This window comes from Coregonus lavaretus, assembly GCF_964263955.1.
Source record: "Coregonus lavaretus genome assembly, chromosome: 6".
In the NCBI taxonomy this organism is placed as follows: Eukaryota; Metazoa; Chordata; class Actinopteri; order Salmoniformes; family Salmonidae; genus Coregonus; species Coregonus lavaretus.
Window position 1 is genome coordinate 59,686,811 of NC_139993.1, and position 20,223 is coordinate 59,707,033.

A 20,223-nucleotide genomic window follows, 5' to 3' on the forward strand; every position below is an offset into this window, starting at 1 on the left:
GACTAGAGGTTGAACCAGTGGACTAGACTGACTGTGGTTGACTAGAGGTTGAACCAGTGGACTAGACTGACTGTATTGTGGTTGACTAGAGGTTGAACCAGTGGACTAGACTGACTGTATTGTGGTTGACTAGAGGTTGAACCAGTGGACTAGACTGACTGTATTGTGGTTGACTAGAGGTTGAACCAGTGGACTAGTCTGACTGTGGTTGACTAGAAGTTGGACCAGTGGACTAGACTGACTGTATTGTGGTTGACTAGAGGTTGAACCAGTGGACTAGTCTGACTGTATTGTGGTTGACTAGAGGTTGAACCAGTGGACTAGTCTGACTGTGGTTGACTAGAGGTTGAACCAGTGGACTAGACTGACTGTATTGTGGTTGACTAGAGGTTGAACCAGTGGACTAGACTGACTGTATTGTGGTTGACTAGAGGTTGAACCAGTGGACTAGTCTGACTGTATTGTGGTTGACTAGAGGTTGAACCAGTGGACTAGACTGACTGTATTGTGTTTGACTAGAGGTTGAACCAGTGGACTAGACTGACTGTATTGTGGTTGACTAGAGGTTGAACCAGTGGACTAGACTGACTGTATTGTGGTTGACTAGAGGTTGAACCAGTGGACTAGACTGACTGTATTGTGGTTGACTAGAGGTTGAACCAGTGGACTAGTCTGACTGTATTGTGGTTGACTAGAGGTTGAACCAGTGGACTAGTCTGACTGTATTGTGGTTGACTAGAGGTTGAACCAGTGGACTAGACTGACTGTATTGTGGTTGACTAGAGGTTGAACCAGTGGACTAGTCTGACTGTATTGTGGTTGACTAGAGGTTGAACCAGTGGACTAGACTGACTGTATTGTGGTTGACTAGAGGTTGAACCAGTGGACTAGACTGACTGTATTGTGGTTGACTAGAGGTTGAACCAGTGGACTAGTCTGACTGTATTGTGGTTGACTAGAGGTTGAACCAGTGGACTAGACTGACTGTATTGTGGTTGACTAGAGGTTGAACCAGTGGACTAGACTGACTGTATTGTGGTTGACTAGAGGTTGAACCAGTGGACTAGTCTGACTGTATTGTGGTTGACTAGAGGTTGAACCAGTGGACTAGACTGACTGTATTGTGGTTGACTAGAGGTTGAACCAGTGGACTAGTTTGACTATATTGTGGTTGACTCACTCACTAGAGGTTGATGTATCTCTAGAAGTATCTGTTCCCTGCTCTGACCAGCTGTGTCTACACTTCCAGAGGTTAATCTCATGCTAAGCTCTGAGCTGTCTGACTGAACTCTGACAGACAGAGCAGTGAAATCGCTGTGTTTTGCCTCTGCTACCTAGGGCTGTAACTGCAACTGTTGGTTGTACTCGATGTTACGGCTATGCTTTTGTTTTGCGATTTGTCTGTGCGACGACTGTGTTTCGCCATGTTTTGACGGTGAAAAAGGCTGTTTTACAACACGTTGTAACTGTTCTGACTGTGGTAAGTCTATTTTAAAATAAGTCTATTTTAAACTGAGCTTTAGGTTGGGTTTAATATGGCTGCTCTAAGGTGAAAAGTTCTGGTATGTTTTGTCTTCTTCCTCCACAGTCTAAACACAACCCCATAAGGCTTGATCCCTGACCGTGCTTTAACCGTTCAGACATTCCCAGAGTGACGTTTATAATCGTTCTAATATTTGTTTTAAAGACGGTATACGCCCACACCATTCTGTTGTTGGGGTACGCCCAGACCATTCTGTTGTTGGGGTACGCCCAGACCATTCTGTTGTTGGGGTACGCCCAGACCATTCTGTTGTTGGGGTACGCCCACACCATTCTGTTGTTGGGGTACGCCCAGACCATTCTGTTGTTGGGGTACGCCCAGACCATTCTGTTGTTGGGGTACGCCCAGACCATTCTGTTGGGGTACGCCCAGACCATTCTGTTGTTGGGGTACGCCCAGACCATTCTGTTGTTGGGGTACGCCCAGACCATTCTGTTGTTGGGGTACGCCCAGACCATTCTGTTGTTGGGGTACGCCCAGACCATTCTGTTGTTGGGGTACGCCCAGACCATTCTGTTGTTGGGGTACGCCCAGACCATTCTGTTGTTGGGGTACGCCGAGACCATTCTGTTGTTGGGGTACGCCCAGACCATTCTGTTGTTGGGGTACGCCCAGACCATTCTGTTGGGGTACGCCCAGACCATTCTGTTGTTGGGGTACGACCATTCTGTTGTTGGGGTACGCCCAGACCATTCTGTTGGGGTACGCCCAGACCATTCTGTTGTTGAGGTATGACCATTCTGTTGTTGGGGTACGCCCACACCATTCTGTTGTTGGGGTACGCCCAGACCATTCTGTTGTTGGGGTACGCCCAGACCATTCTGTTGTTGGGGTACGCCCACACCATTCTGTTGTTGGGGTACGCCCAGACCATTCTGTTGTTGGGGTACGCCCAGACCATTCTGTTGTTGGGGTACGCCCACACCATTCTGTTGTTGGGGTACGCCCAGACCATTCTGTTGTTGGGGTACGCCCAGACCATTCTGTTGTTGGGGTACGCCCAGACCATTCTGTTGTTGGGGTACGCCCACACCATTCTGTTGTTGGGGTACGCCCAGACCATTCTGTTGTTGGGGTACGCCCACACCATTCTGTTGTTGGGGTACGCCCACACCATTCTGTTGTTGGGGTACGCCCAGACCATTCCAACACAGAAAAGCAGCTTTTTAACATACAGTTGAAGTCTGAAGTAAACATACACCTTAGCCAAATACATTTAAACTCAGTTTTTCACAATTCCTGACATTTAATCCTTGTAAAAATTCCCTGTGTTAGGTCAGTTAGGATCACCACTTTATTTTAAGAATGTGAAATGTCAGAATAATAGTAGAGAGAATTATTTATTTAAGCTTTTATTTCTTTCATCACATTCCCAGTGGGTCAGAAGTTTACATACACTCAATTAGTATTTGGTAGCATTGCCTTTAAATTGTTTAACTTGGGTCAAACGTTTTGGGTAGCCATCCACAAGCTTCCCACAATAAGTTGGTTAAATGTTGGCCCATTCCTCCTGACAGAGCTGGTTTAACTGAGTCAGGTTTGTAGGCCTCCTTGCTCGCACACGCTTTTTCAGTTATGCCCACACATCTTCTATAGGATTGAGGTCAGGGCTTTGTGATGGCCACTCCAATACCTTGACTTTGTTGTCCTTAAGCCATTTTGCCACAACTTTGGAAGTATGCTTGGGGTCGTGGTCCAATTGGAAGACCCATTTGCGACCAAGCTTTAACTTCCTGACTGATGTCTTGAGATGTTGCTTCAATATATCCACATAATTTTCCTTCCTCATGATGCCATTTATTTTGTGAAGTGCACCAGTCCCTCCTGCAGCAAAGCACCCCCACAGCATGATGCTGCCACCCCTGTGCTTCACGGTTGGGATGGTGTTCTTCGGCTTGCAAGCGACCCCCTTTTTCCTCCAAACATAATGGTGGTCAATATGGCCAAACAGTTCTATTTTTGTTTCATCAGACCAGAGGACATTTCTCCTAAAAGTATGATCTTTGTCCCCATGTGCAGTTGCAAACCGTAGTCTGGCTTTTTTATGGCGGTTTTAGAGCAGTGGCTTCTTCCTTGCTGAGCGGCCTTTCAGGTTATGCCGATATAGGATTCGTTTTACTGTGCACATAGATACTTTTGTACCTGTTTCCTCCAGTATCTTCACAAGGTCCCTTGCTGTTGTTCTGGGATTGATTTACACTTTTCGCACCAAAGTACGTTCATCTCTTGGAAACAGAACGTGTCTCCTTCCTGAGCGGTATGACGGCTTCGTGGTCCCATGGTGTTTATACTTGCGTACTATTGTTTGTACAGATGAACGTGGTACCTTCAGGCGTTTGGAAATTGCTCCCAAGGATGAACCAGACTTGTGGAGGTCTACAATTTTTTTTCTGAGGTCTTGGCTGATTTCTTTAGATTTTCCCATGATGTCAAGCAAAGAGGCACTGAGTTTGAAGGTAGGCCTTGAAATACATCCACAGGTACACTTCCAATTGACTCAAATGATGTCAATTAGCTTATCAGAAGCTTTCAAAGCCATGACATCATTTTCTGGAATTTTCCAAGCTGTTTAAAGGCACAGTCAACTTAGTGTATGTAAACTTCTGACCCACTGGAATTGTGATACAGTGAAATAATCTGTCTGCAAACAATTGTTGGAAAAATGACTTGTGTCATGCACAAAGTAGATGTCCTAACCAACTTGCCAAAACTATAGTGGTTGAAGAACGAGTTTTAAGGACTCCAACCTAAGTGTATGGAAAACTATTTGATTCATATTGTAATTCATTATTGTAATCATATTTCATAGAAATCTGGAAACACTGGACACTAACTTTAGTAGCTAGTTCCAGCCCTGGTCGATAGAATGAAAGAATGTGGACCTTTTCCCCACTGCCCACATACAAAAAAAACTGAGAAAAATAGTCCCCTAATCTATATCTGTGTTTCTGTGTTTCCCAGGCCATCCAAGGGGTTTAGATGAATAGTTTTGTGGGGATTTCTATGCTTGTGCCATGCTGTGTGGTTCAGTCATGGTAATGGACCATGACACCTTAGTGGAAGGCCGTGGGCATAGATTGTGTGTGAAAGAGTTTGATCCTTTTTAATCTGTCTTTAATTGGGTGCTGGTGTGTGTGGTGAACAGAGGGTGGGTTCATATCACCCCCCCCCCCCCCCATCACAACCTGTCCCCCTCCATCACAACCTGTCCCCCCCTATCACAACCTGTCCCCCTCTATCACAACCTGTCCCCCTCCATCACAACCTGTCCCCCTCCCATCACAACCTGTCCCGCTCCATCACAACCTGTCCCGCTCCATCACAACCTGTTCCGCTCCATCACAACCTGTCCCCCTCCTATCACAACCTGTCCCCCCTCCTATCACAACCTGTCCCCCCTCCTATCACAACCTGTCCCCCCTCCTATCACAACCTGTCCCCCCTCCATCACAACCTGTCCCCCCTCCATCACAACCTGTCCCCCCCCCCCCTATCACAACCTGTCCCCCCCCCCCCCCTATCACAACCTGTCCCCCCCCATCACAACCTGTCCCCCCCCCCCTATCACAACCTGGCCCCCCCCTATCACAACCTGTCCCCCCCCCCCCTATCACAACCTGTCCCCCAGCATCACAACCTGTCCCCCAGCATCACAACCTGTCCCCCAGCATCACAACCTGCCCCCCCCATCACAACCTGCCCCCCCCCCCCCCCATCACAACCTGTCCCCCTGCATCACAACCTGTCCCCCCCCCCCCCCCCCCCCATCACAACCTGTCCCCCCTGCATCACAACCTTGTTCCTCCTTGGATATCCAGGCACTCACTTAGATGTTTGTTCCAGGAGAGTGTGTGTGTCTGTGTGTGCTTTCCAGGTTGGTCTCCTTAGCTATCTCCTGACCTTAGCAATGAGCACGTCTTGGCTTCATACTGCGTGGTGTTTTATGGCCCATGATAATAGTTTAGGAAGGTTGTAATTTGAAAAGTATGCGAACAACCCAGAGGGATAGCTGCAGTGGCAGCCTGCCTGTCCCGTTCTATCTCTCGCTCTGTGTTCTGCTCTGGAGACGGCAGCAGCAACAGTCCTCCCGGAGCTCAGAGAACGCATTGATTAGTAAAAGAAGGGGGGACAGCAGCAGGACTGTATCTTTAAGAGACTCTAGGACGGGAGTTCTCTTGCCAAAGAAGAGAAAGAGGAGGAAAAAAGAGAATGAAGAATGTTTTTCAGTTTGATGCCGGATCAGTGTTTCAAGATGTTCTTCTGAGAGTCTGGGTCTGGTGCTGCTGACCAACTGAAGGTGTGAAGATCAGCCTCCAATCAAAGCCAGTGGAAGGCACTTAAAAAACACATAATAAACCTGAGTCCTTTGTCTTTCTCTCTGGTGGACCCACCCTGACACTGGTTGCTAACAGGATAGTATTGACAGTATTCACCTTAATTCAGGCAGTCCTAGTGGCAGCCCTTAATAAGGACACCTGGGGATATATAAGTTGAGTACGGCACTGTCATGGTCTCACTGCATCCCAAATGGAACCCTATTAGGGCTCTGGTCTAAAGTAGTGCACTATAAAGAGAGTAGAACACCCGCAATAACATCTGCCCAAAATTATTTAATGAAACTGGTTACAATTGACGGAGTCACCCATGATTCACCAAATGATATTTTGAAGGAGGAAACAAAGTACTTTAAGCATATGTTTTCTTTTCAGTCGCCTCCATCTCCTCTAACTGAAGCTAATTGTAGAGATTTTTTTTCTATTGATAATGTAAAATTAACAGCCATACAGAAAGACTCATGTGAAGGTGAAATTACAGAGGAGGAACTTCTGGATGCAATTAAAGACTTTAAGTCCGGGAAAACTCCAGGGTTGGATGGCATACCAGTCGAGGTATACCAAACCGTTTTTGATATACTAAGAGGACCGTTATTAGCATGTTTTAACCACTCCTATGTAAATGGTAGATTATCTGACACTCAAGAAGAAGGTCTGATCTCATTATTACTGAAACAGGATACAAGTGGAAAATATAAAGATCCAGTCCATTTAAAAAATTGGAGGCCCCTTACACTTCAGTGTTGTGATGCAAAAAATCTAACAAAATGTATAGTGCATAGAATTAAAAAGGTATTGTCAGATATTATTCATTCTAATCAGACAGATGTTTTACATGGAAGATACATTGGAGATAATATAAGGCAAGTATTGGAAACAATAGAACACTATGGAAAATCTGGGAAACCGGGCCTGCTATTCATAGCAGACTTCGAAAAGGCTTTTGATAAAGTACGACTGAGGTTTATATATAAATGCCTGGAGCATTTCAATTTTGGAGAATCTCTTATAAATGGGTCAAAATCATGTATAGTAACCCTAGGTGTAAAATAGTAAATAATGGCTATTTCTCAGAAAGTTTTAAACTGTCAAGAGGAGTGAAACAAGGTTGTCCACTATCGGCATATCTATTTATTGTGGCCATCGAGATGTTAGCTATTAAAATCAGATCCAATAATACATTGTACGCTGATGATTCATGTTTTCTTTTAAATCCACAACTAGAATCCCTCCACAGCCTCATAGAGGATCTAGATACATTTTCTAACCTCTCTGGATTACAACCAAATTATGACAAATGTACTATATTACGTATTGGATCACTAAAAAATACAATTTTTACATTACCATGTAGTTTACCAATAAAATGGTCTGATGGTAATGTGGATATACTCGGAATACATACAGTGTGGGAAAAAAAGTATTTAGTCAGCCACCAATTGTGCAAGTTCTCCCACTTAAAAAGATGAGAGAGGCCTGTAATTTTCATCATAGGTACACGTCAACTATGACAGACAAAATGAGAAAAAAAAATCCAGAAAATCACATTGTAGGATTTTTCATGAATTTATTTGCAAATTATGGTGGAAAATAAGTATTTGGTCAATAACAAAAGTTTCTCAATACTTTGTTATATACCCTTTGTTGGCAATGACACAGGTCAAATGTTTTCTGTAAGTCTTCACAAGGTTTTCACACACTGTTGCTGGTATTTTGGCCCATTCCTCCATGCAGATCTCCTCTAGAGCAGTGATGTTTTGGGGCTGTCGCTGGGCAACACGGACTTTCAACTCCCTCCAAAGATTTTCTATGGGGTTGAGATCTGGAGACTGGCTAGGCCACTCCAGGACCTTGAAATGCTTCTTACGAAGCCACTCCTTCGTTGCCCGGGCGGTGTGTTTGGGATCATTGTCATGCTGAAAGACCCAGCCACGTTTAATCTTCAATGCCCTTACTGATGGAAGGAGGTTTTCACGCAAAATCTCACGATACATGGCCCCATTCATTCTTTCCTTTACACGGATCAGTCGTCCTGGTCCCTTTGCAGAAAAACAGCCCCAAAGCATGATGTTTCCACCCCCATGCTTCACAGTAGGTATGGTGTTCTTTGGATGCAACTCAGCATTCTTTGTCCTCCAAACACGACGAGTTGAGTTTTTACCAAAAAGTTCTATTTTGGTTTCATCTGACCATATGACATTCTCCCAATCCTCTTCTGGATCATCCAAATGCACTCTAGCAAACTTCAGACGGGCCTGGACATGTACTGGCTTAAGCAGGGGGACACGTCTCGCACTGCAGGATTTGAGTCCCTGGCGGCGGAGTGTGTTACTGATGGTAGGCTTTGTTACTTTGGTCCCAGCTCTCTGCAGGTCATTCACTAGGTCCCCCCGTGTGGTTCTGGGATTTTTGCTCACCGTTCTTGTGATCATTTTGACCCCACGGGGTGAGATCTTGCGTGGAGCCTCAGATCGAGGGAGATTATCAGTGATCTTTCATGTCTTCCATTTCCTAATAATTGCTCCCACAGTTGATTTCTTCAAACCAAGCTGCTTACGTATTGCAGATTCAGTCTTCCCAGCCTGGTGCAGGTCTACAATTTTGTTTCTGGTGTCCTTTGACAGCTCTTTGGTCTTGGCCATAGTGGAGTTTGGAATGTGACTGTTTGAGGTTGTGGACAGGTGTCTTTATACTGAAAACAACTTCAAACAGGTGCCATTAATACAGGTAACGAGTGGAGGACAGAGGAGCCTCTTAAAGAAGAAGTTACAGGTCTGTGAGAGCCAGAAATCTTGCTTGTTTGTAGGTGACCAAATACTTATTTTCCACCATAATTTGCTAATAAATTCATTAAAAATCCTACAATGTGACTTTCTGGAGAAAAAAAATCTCAATTTGTCTGTCATAGTTGACGTGTACCTATGATGAAAATTACAGGCCTCTCTCATCTTTTTAAGTGGGAGAACTTGCACAATTGGTGGCTGACTAAATACTTTTTTCCCCCACTGTATCCCAAAGGAAATAAATGATCTCACTTCAATACATTTTAATAGAAAGTTAGCAAAAATAGATAAGATCTTGCAACCATGGAAAGGTAAATACCTGTACATTTGTGGAAAAATCACCCTGATTAACTCTTTAGTATTATCCCAGTTTACCTATTTGCTTATGGTCTTGCCTACGCCTAGCGAACAGTTTTTTTAAAAATTATATGAGAAAAAAATATTATATTTTATTTGGAACGATAAGCCAGACAAAATTAAACGGGCCTATTTATATAATGAATATGAATTCGGAGGACAGAAGTTATTAAAGCATTAGACCTTCAGTCATACAAAAGTTATACTTAAATCCGAACTGGTTCTCAAGCAAATTAGTAAGATTGTCTCACCCAATGTTCAAGAATGGCCTTTTTCCCTTTATTCAGATTACAACCACTCATTTTTAGTTATTTGAAAAGGAAATAATCTCCCAAATATCACTATTTCTAAAACAAGCCATAGAAAGTTGGTTGCAATTTCAATTTAATCCTCCAGAAACGACAGAACAAATAATGCAACAAATATTGTGGTTAAATTCAAATTTACTAATTGACAAAAAAACGTTATTTTTTTGACAAAATGTTTAAAAAAGGTATAATCTTCGTAAATGATATCATTTGTAGCTTGTTTTTGGACACAGGCCCAGGAATGGCTAAAGGATTGCAATATTTACCTGGAGCTAACCTTGCAGATAGCATTACTGGGTGATCTGAAAAGACATAGTCAATCGATCAATAATATAATAATACTTTTAGCAAAAATGTTTATTTTTAATTCACAATCTGTAGAAACAATGAGAATAGAAAGGTTCAGAACTTTTGTAAAACATCACTGTACAGTTGAAACATATATGGCAAATAGAAATCCTATATGGATGGTGTTAAGAGATAGATGGGTGGTGTTGAATGGAGTTGAAGGATGGGACTAATAACAACTAATAACAAGATAACTAATAATAATGTAAGCATACTGTGTCCATAATAAGTATATGGGTTGTATGTTGGGAGCTTTTGGGAAAGAGCACAGTTAGAAAGATATGGCATATAGAAGCAAACCGGATGGACATCATGAAAATGATCGGAGAGGTTGAGAGTAGAAGAAGTTCAGGAGAAAAAACAAACAAAATATAATTATTGTAAAATTGACTGTGTCCATAAAATGTAGATAGTAAGTATAAGCTGGAAGTAGAGGCCTAAGCATTGTTGTTCACTAATTTACCCCAAGTAGAGAAAGGATGGCGGGGTTGAAAATAATAAAGGGGAGTATATATATAAAAAACATGGGGGATTGGAAGTGATGCAGACAATTACATTGATGGAAGTTACAGTCTATCTGCAATATTAAGCTGATCTACCCCCCCAAAAAAACAAAACAACAAAAAAAACAGCTGCTAAATATGTCTATGTGACCAATCGAATTTGATTTGATTTGATGTAGGACTTAGCCTGGCACTGCCATGGCTTCCCCTCCTAAGGGTGTGTCCATTCCAGGGGCAATCTGTCCTGCTGGGGTAGGGGCAATCTGTCCTGCTGGGGTAGGGGCAATCTGTCCTGCTGGGGTAGGGGCAATCTGTCCTGCTGGGGTAGGGGCAATCTGTCCTGCTGGGGTAGGGGCAGTCTGTCCTGCTGGGGTAGGGGCAATCTGTCCTGCTGGGGGTAGGGGCAATCTGTCCTGCTGGGGGTATGGGCAGTCTGTCCTGCTGGGGGTAGGGGCAGTCTGTCCTGCTGGGGTAGGGGCAATCTGTCCTGCTGGGGTAGGGGCAATCTGTCCTGCTGGGGTAGGGGCAGTCTGTCCTGCTGGGGTAGGGGCAATCTGTCCTGCTGGGGGTAGGGGCAATCTGTCCTGCTGGGGGTAGGGGCAGTCTGTCCTGCTGGGGGTAGGGGCAGTCTGTCCTGCTGGGGTAGGGGCAATCTGTCCTGCTGGGGTAGGGGCAATCTGTCCTGCTGGGGTAGGGGCAATCTGTCCTGCTGGTGTAGGGGCAGTTTGTCCTGCTGGTGTAGGGGCAGTCTGTCCTGCTGGGGTAGGGGCAGTCTGTCCTGCTGGGGTAGGGGCAGTCTGTCCTGCTGGGGTAGGGGCAGTCTGTCCTGCTGGGGGTAGGGGTAGGGGCTGTGTGTGATGGGGTAGGGGCTGTGTGTGATGGGGGAATGGGTGGGCTGATTACAGGCTCTTCATGCTATAGGCTCAAGTGTCTCCGTTGTAACAGGCCTAAGAGTCATTCTCCCAGTTATGACCCTATTGTCTGTCCACTAAAGACCTGCTGTGGCTCTGCCCAGTGTGTCGCTCTACAGACAATATTATGGCGCTTTAACAGTCACTATGGGGATTGTGCTTTAAGGCATTTGCTTTGTGACATTCCCCATTGAGGTGGATATTGCCACCCACGCACTCCTTTGAATGGCCTCTGAATAGTGAAGACATTTGCCAGACTTGTACATGCTCTCAATAGCCTTTGGTTGGTTGGAGTCTGAGGAAGATGTATTGATATTCATCATCTTCTTGCAAGAGTAGTCGAGTCGTTTTCTTTATGGTTAGACAGTATATCAGTATATCTCTTTCTATAAGAGCTGTCATTTTTACTGATACTGACTAGACTACATTAAACTCTTTTGCGTGTAAAGGGCAGGATTTTCCCAGTTTCACCAACCTTTATTTCAATGTAATGACTGAGTGTTTATTTGAGGCCTGCTTCAAAGAGTTGCAGTATAATGAAGAGCAAATAAAGACAGCTCATCTTCTCCCTGATTATAGTACTCATGTTTGTCAAATTAAAGCACCTCTGACTGACTGACAGACAGACTGAAAGATCATGTTGTTGGGGAATTGTAGATGTTGCTATAAATCACCATAGGCAATTTTCAACATCAGGGCTTGACAGACTGCTACTCTTCCTCTCATTTCAGTCTCTGTAAATGTCTTGTTTATACAAGTGGAAATGGCTGACATAGTTCCCTCCATAGTCATAGTTCGCTCCAAGATCAACTTGGGGAACTCTGCTTTACACAAATTGGCTGAAAATATAAAGTATTATTATTTTGATCCTCAGATGTCGCCCAAAGTACACAGTCTTGTTGGAAAATGGTGTTCCATTTGATGTAAAAGCTTTGGCTTCTCTTGAATTGGAGACATGATCATAATCATCCTGGCACAGCCATCTTGGATCAACCATACTGGCACAGCTATCTTGGATCAACCATACTGTCACAGCTATCTTGGATCAACCATACTGTCACAGCCATCTTGGATCAACCATACTGTCACAGCTATCTTGGATCAACCATACTGTCACAGCCATCTTGGATCAACCATACTGTCACAGCTATCTTGGATCAACCATACTGTCACAGCTATCTTGGATCAACCATACTGTCACAGCCATCTTGGATCAGTCATACTGGCACAGCCATCCTAAACTCATCACATTGTTATGTTCTAACTTTAGAAACGGTCATAAAATATTGAAATAACTGTGGTGATGGCTTAAGCAGACCATGTTTAGTGACTGCACATCATCATGAAACCCTGCTCCTAACCAGTGCTGGCCTCAATTCCCAACCAATGCTGAAAATAGCAGCTACAGAGCTGCTGTCATGTAAACTTTCTGTTATATTCTTTATCAGCTGTATTGTGATGGATTCTAAACGTGTCTTGTATGAGACAAACCACTGTATAGGTTTAGACACCAGTCTCAACGTCAACAGTGAAGAGGCGACTCCGGGATGCTGACCTTCTAGGCAGAGTTGCAAAGAAAAAGCCATATCTCAGACTGCCCATCTTAATCTTTTCTTTTTATTGGCCAGTCTGAGATATGGCTTTTTCTTTGCAACTCTGCCTAGAAGGTCAGCATCCCGGAGTCGCCTCTTCACTGTTGACGTTGAGACTGGTGTTTTGCGGGTACTATTTAATGAAGCTGCCAGTTGAGGACCTGTGAGGCGTCTGTTTCTCAAACTAGACACTAATGTATTTGTCCTCTTGCTCAGTTGTGCATCGGGGCCTTCCCCCTCCTCTTTCTATTCTGGTTAGAGCCAGTTTGTGCTGTTCTGTGAAGGGAGTAGTACACAGCGTTGTACGAGATCTTCAGTTTCTTGGCAATTTCTCGCATGGAATAGCCTTCATTTCTCAGAACAAGAATAGACTGACGAGTTTCAGAAGAAAGTTATTTGTTTCTGGCCATTTTGAGCCTGTAATCGAACCCACAATTGCTGATGCTCCAGATACTCAACTAGTCTCAATAAGGCCAGTTTTATTGCTTCTTTAATCAGCACAACAGTTTTCAGCTGTGCTAACATAATTGCAATAGGGTTTTCTAATGATCAATTAGCCTTTTAAAATGATAAACTTGGATTAGCAAACACAATGTGCCATTGAAACACAGGGCTGATGGTTGCTGATAATGGGCCTCTGTACGCCTATGTAGATATTCCATAAAAAATCGGCAGTTTCCAGCTACAATAGCCATTTACAACATTAACAATGTCTACACTGTATTTCTGATCAATTTGATGTTATTTTAATGGACAAAAAAATAGCTTTTCTTTCGAAAACAAGGACATTTCTAAGTGACCCCAAACTTTTGAACGGTAGTGCATATTTTGGCAACCCCATTGCAGTTCCTCCACGACCCCGACTTTGAATATCACCGCTCTAATATAATCTAATCTGACCTAAGGTGATTCTAACCTTTGACCTTTGACCTATTTCCCCATCCCTCCAGACGTCTAGCGAGGGCAGACACTCAGTCCGGATCTCAGGAGTCAGCACCATCGACTTCCGGGCTGGATTTTCCAGGAAGCCCACTCTGGACTTCAAGATGACCTCCAGCCGGCCAGTTCAAGGTCAGTAAGGTCACTTGACCCTCCTCGTTGTACCTTTCCATCACACACCTGCTCCTTTAGTTTGACTGGAAATGGTGGGATGTTACCCTTTGGGATAATAGCTATCTTTTGTGTGCTTTACCTTAAGCTTAATTTCATGCTTAAGTTTCAAGGGTATTTGGTATTTGGTTTTTCATATTGTTTGGAGATTTATGAATTTGATAGTGGACCCTATTCTCATCATCATCTTATTGTCTTCTCCTAACCTCCCCATCCCTCCCTCCCTCCCTCCCTCCCTCCCTCCCTCCCTCCCTCCCTCCCTCCCTCCCTCCAGGTATCGCCACTTACATCCTGCTGAACACCACAGGGCTGTCCCATCCGGCGCGAGCTGATAGGCTGGAGCTTGTGTCAATCACAGGCGGTGTGATTAAGACCCTCCCAGTGCGGTACTATCCCAACACTGGGAAGGGAAGTCCCCTGACAGGAACCATCTGGAACATCACAGAGTTTGTCCCGCCCAAAGAGGCCTTCTTCCTGCGGGTCACAGGTTATGACAAGGATGGCTTCCTGTTCCAGAGGGTCTCCAGTGTGTCCTTCTCCAGTATTGTTCCTGGTCAGTTACCTGGACTAACAGTGATTTTTGTCAGTGGCAAAGGGCTCTGGTCAAAAGTAGTACACTATATAAGGAATTTGGGATGCAACCAGTGACTTCTCCCCCCAGTGATTTCAGTGTTTTCTTAGTGATTCTTTTTAGCAAAGGGTAGAAAATATTTAATACAAATATGAATACAAATTGATACAAATGAAGAGGTCCATGAATGCAAAGTTTGATAGCGATTGATCAATTATCCAATAAACCAGAGGTTTAAGATGCATTCAAAAGTATATTTCCCACTGGATAGTTTTAGACTAGGGTTCCCAATGTTAGTACATGTTCTGGATGTTAACAATAACAATGTCTGTCCGTTCTTGCCCTACCCTGTCCCGCCCCTCTACCCCCTGCCAGATGCGCCTAAGGTTGTGATGCACCCCACCACCCCGGGGTACTACCTGCAGAGAGGGACCATCTCCTGCCAGGTGGACAGCCTCATCCCCTTCACATTGCGTTTCACCAGGGAGGGGAAAAGCCTGGGCGTCGATCAGCTCTTCAGGTAATATAAGACCCTATTTGGGAGGGAGGGGGAGGGGAGGGGAGGGAGGGGAGAGGGAGGGAGGGAGGGAGGAGGGGAGAGGGAGAGGGAGGGGAAGGTTAAATGGAAGCATGTGAAATGAATGGGTTTCCAATACAGTCTGAAGGCATTCACTAAGCATCATATTATTAGCTAGATAGGGGGCTCCTAGTTTTAATCACATCATCCAATCTCTAATATATTCCTGTTCTATATCTTATATCACATCATGGCACAGTAGAGTATGTGAATGTTTTGTGTCTCTGTTCCTCTGTCAGGGAGTCAGCCTATGCGTCATGGGAGCTGGCCCAGGTGACTCTGAAGGATGAGGGCTTCTATGAGTGCATCGCCATCAGCAGCGCTGGGACAGGACGCGCCAGAACCTTCCTGGACGTCTCAGGTAGGACAATCCCCTGATCCCTGACCCATACCGCTCTGTCATCTCTATGGCAACACAGGCCTAATCAGTGTACGCTCTGAGTCAAGCAGAAAGGTCTGGGAACCAAAAACTACATATCTGACTCCACCTTACTCTCAGAACTACATATCTGACTCCATCATACTCACAGAACTACATATCTGACTCCATCATACTCACAGAACCAGGGGCGCAACTTTCACTGGGCTCCCCCTCAAATTCTGAAATTGCATTTTTGTCCCCCCCCCAGTTTTATCATTGGAATGTGATACAAAACGAGGCAATGGTGTGCTTTAGGACCATATGGACGCTGCCGAGCGGTCGGTTAGGCTGTTTGGAGTGTTTATCCGACTGGATAAAATAAAATAAAATAAATAAATGTCCCCCCCACTTCTAAAACCAAAGTTGCGCCCCTGCTCAGAACGATATATCTGACTCCATCTTACTCTCAGGTCCCTAGGGGGATAGGAAACTTGAGTATTAACCAATTAGCCTTGGCGTGGCCAAACTTACATCTAAAGAAGTAAGTCTATACACTACAATACATTACATGTGTAAACATTAGTAATGGTGTATAATGGATCCCACAATAAGTATTTTGCGCAGCTGGGGGTTGTATGATTACCCTATACATACCTTCATTCGAACACACACACGGAGGCACACACGGAGGCACACACACACACACACACACACACACACACACACACACACACACACACACACACAAACACACACACAGAGGCACACACGGAGGCACACACACACACACACACACACACACACACACACACACACACACAGAGGCACACACACACACACACACACACACACACACACACACAGAGGCACACACACACACACACACACATACACACACACACACACACACACACACACACACACACACACACACACACACACACACACAGCAGTGGGGATGGATTCCTGAAGTGAAATGTAGCAGTAAGAGAAACAGTTTTACTTCATGCTCAATGGGACAGAGCCTTAGAGAACATGGTGATGACGTACAGGTACAAACCAAGCCCCAGGGGACATGGGTTTGGCTTTCATTAGGGCTCAGGCTCAAAACTAGTGCCCTCTAAAGGGAATAGGGTGCAATTTGGAACTCAGACTATGAATGGGGGAGAACCTTGCTCTCAGTCTGACCTCTGTCTATGCCTCATAGGCCTCTGGCCATGGGCCATGGTTATGCATGATATGTAAGGTAATGTAGCATAGCATTATGGAACATGTTCCAAACCATTTTACATGTACTATGTATTACATCAGAACTAAGCTCACTGGAACCACTGCCTGGGGACCTTTCTCTTTCCTGTTTCTGTCTGTCACTTCCTTTCTCTCTCTCTCTCTCTCTGTCTCTGTCTCTGTCTCTCTCTTTCTCTGTCTCTCTCTCTCTCAAATTCAATTCAATTTAAGGGCTTTATTGGCATGGGAAACGTATGTTAACATTGCCAAAGCAAGTGAAGTAGATGGTGAAATAAACAATAAATATTAACAGTAAACAATATAAATATGGGTTGTATTTACAATGGTGTTTGTTCTTCACTGGTTGCCCTTTTGTTGTGGCAACAGGTCACAAATCTTACTGCTGTGATGGCACACTGTGGTTTTTCACCCAGTAGATAAGGGAGTTTATCAAAATTAGTTTGTTTTCGATTTCTTTGTGGATCTCTGTAATCTGAGGGAAATATGTGTCTCTAAATGGTCATAGGAAGTGCAGCTCAGTTTCTACCTCATTTTGTGGGCAGTGTGCACATAGCATGTCTTCTCTTGAGAGCCTGGTCTGCCTACGGCGGCCTTTCTCAATAGCAAGGCTATGCTCACTGAGTCTGTACATAGTCAAATCTTTCCTTAAGTTTGGGTTAGTCACAGTGGTCAGGTATTCTGCCACTGTGTACTCTCTGTTTAGGGCCAAATAGCATTCTAGTTTGCTCTGTTTTGTTTGTTAATTCTTTCCAATGTGTCAAGTAATTATCTTTTTGATTTCTCATGATTTTTTTGGGTCTAATTGTGTTGTTGTCCTGGGGCTCTGTGGGGTCTGTTTGTGTTTGTGAACAGAGCCCCAGGACCAGCTTGCTTAGGGGACTCTTCTCCAGGTTCATCTCTCTGTAGGTCATGGCTTTGTTATGGAAGGTTTGGGAATCGCTTCCTTTTAGGTGGTTGTAGAATTTAACGGCTCTTTTCTGGATTTTGATAATTAGCAGGTATTGGCCTAATTCTGCTCTGCATGCATTATTTGGTGTTTTACATTGTACACAGAGGATGTTTTTGCAGAATTCAGCATGAAGTCTCAATTTTGTAAATTCTTGGTTGGTGAGCAGACCCCAGACCTCACAACCATATAATAATAATAATAATAATAATAATAATAATAATATAATAATATGCCATTTAGCAGACGCTTTTATCCAAAGCGACTTACAGTCATTTGTGCATACATTTTTTACATATGGGTGGTCCCGGGGATCGAACCCACTACCCCGGCGTTACAAGCACCATGCTCTACCAATTGAGCTACAGAGGACCATAAAGGGCAATGGGTTCTATAACTGATTCAAGTATTCTTAGCCAGATCCTTAATTGGCATGTCGAATTGTATGTTCCTTTTGATGGCGTAGAAGGCCCTTCTTGCCTTGTCTCTCAGATCGTTCACAGCTTTATGGAAGTTACCTGTAGCGCTGATGTTTAGACCGAGGTACGTATCATTTTTTGTGTACTCTAGGGCAACGGTGTCTAGATGGAATTTGTATTTGTGGTCCTGGCAACTGGACCTTTTTTGGAACACCATTATTTTTGTCTTACTGAGATTTACTTTCAGGGCCCAAGTCTGACCGTATCTGCGCAGAAGATCTAGGTGCTGCTTTAGGCCCTCCTTGGTTGGTGACAGAAGCACCAGATCATCAGCAAGCAGTAGACATTTTACTTCAGATTCTAGTAGGGTGAGGCCGGGTGCTGCAGACTGTTCTAGTGCCCTCGCCAATTCGTTGATATATATGTTGAAGAGGGTGGGGCTCAAGCTGCATCCCTGTCTCACCCTGTCTCACCCTGTCTCTCTCTCTCTCTCTCTCTCACTCTCACTCTCACTCTCACTCTCACTCTTCCCTCTGCTCTGGTGATGTTATAAACAGGGTGACCATTTCACCCCGGTATGTATGTCATCTTCAGTTCTTCAGTCTCCCAAAATGTATATTAGCCCCCTGGAACCCAGGTCAGAGCTCCTTCCCATCTTTCCTCCTCCCCTCTTCCCCTCCTCTCCTTCCCCCTGTTTTTCCATGCATATTTTTGGCAAACCTCTTAGAGATGATTGACGACGGGCCCTATGAAGCCAAGCAGTACAGGGGTAAAGGTTGTGTGCGGCTCAACTTTTTCTGAGAATGTGTCTCTGTCTCTCTCTCTCCTTCCCTCTCTCCCCCCTCTATGTATCTCTGTCTCTCTCTCGCTCTCCCTCTCTCTCTCTCTTTCTCTCCCTTCCTCCACAGAGCCCCCTCCTGCAATCACAGTGGGCGGTAATGTGACAGCGACTCCAGGCTCCAGTGCTGTTCTGACCTGCCATGTGGCCAGTACGGTCCAGTTCAACCTGACCTGGCACAGAGGGGGTGTGGACGCCCGGCTGGACCCCCGCCGGCGCCCCCTGGCCAACCTCTCCCTGGAGATACACTCCGTTGGCACCGACGACGCCGGCTGGTACGAGTGTGTCGCCACCAACGAGGGAGGAGTTTCCACCGAACGCATCTACCTCATCGTGCAAGGTGTGTGTGTGTATTTCTCTGTGTGTGTGTGTGTGTGTGTGTGTGTGTAAGCCTGCAATTTTTTTGTTGTTGGTCCGTCTATGTGTGTTTGTGTTTGCATATGTGTACATTTGTTTGTTTGTGTGTGTCACTCCTCGCCACACTGTGTTAGCTGGACTGGAGTATGTCTGGGTGACGTGTTCAGATTTACACTGCTGGAGAATGGGGCTCTTGGCAACACAACCTCGCTGCTCCCAAATACAGACCCCTCCTCGCTCCCAAACACAGACTCCACTCCTAACACAGACCCCACTCCTAAACACAGACCCCTCCTCGCTCCCAAACACAGACCCCACTCCTAACACAGACCCCACTCCTAAACACAGACCCCTCCTCGCTCCCAAACACAGACCCCACTCCCAACACAGACCCCACTCCTAAACACAGACCCCTCCTCGCTCCCAAACACAGACCCCCTCCTAACACAGACCCCACTCCTAAACACAGACCCCTCCTCGCTCCCAAACACAGACCCCACTCCTAACACAGACCCCACTCCTAAACACAGACCCCTCTCCACAGACCCCTCTCCGCTCCCAAACACAGACCCCACTCCTAACACAGACCCCGCTCCTAAACACAGACCCCTCCTCGCTCCCAAACACAGACCCCACTCCTAACACAGACCCCGCTCCTAAACACAGACCCCTCTCCACAGACCCCTCTCCACTCCCAAACACAGACTCCTCTCCACAGACCCCTCTCCACAGACCCCTCTCCCCTCTCCCAAACACAGACCCCGCTCCAAAACACAGACCCCTCTCCCCTCTCCCAAACACAGACCACTCTCTTTGCTCCCAAACACAGACCGCTCTCTGTCCCCAAACACAGACCCCTCTCCCTGCTCCCAAACACAGACCCCTCTCCCTGCTCCCAAACACAGACCCCGTGAGACAGATAAAAGGAGCTATTAGCAGATGAGCTCAGCCAAAGGCCATCCAGGACAGAGAGAGAGGGAGGAGAGAGAGAGAACAGAGAGAGAGAGAACAGAGAGAGAGAGAGAGAGAACAGAGAGAGAGAGAGAGAACAGAGAGAGAGAGAACAGAGAGAGAGAGAGAGAACAGAGAGAGAGAGAGAGAACAGAGAGAGAGAGAA

The 20,223-nt window shown here is 45.3% G+C and overlaps 1 protein-coding gene across 1 annotated transcript in view; it reads left to right on the plus strand.

Annotated features, from left to right (window-relative positions):
• The window catches only part of hmcn1 (hemicentin 1), a 183,495-nt gene that overhangs the window by 44,024 nt on the left and 119,248 nt on the right, over positions 1-20,223 (plus strand). The window contains exons 7-11 of the mRNA XM_084163907.1: positions 13,630-13,750; positions 14,064-14,342; positions 14,736-14,880; positions 15,177-15,298; positions 18,820-19,089. Coding sequence (XP_084020033.1) covers positions 13,630-13,750; positions 14,064-14,342; positions 14,736-14,880; positions 15,177-15,298; positions 18,820-19,089 — 937 coding nt within the window. The remainder of the gene's footprint in view (positions 1-13,629; positions 13,751-14,063; positions 14,343-14,735; positions 14,881-15,176; positions 15,299-18,819; positions 19,090-20,223) is intronic.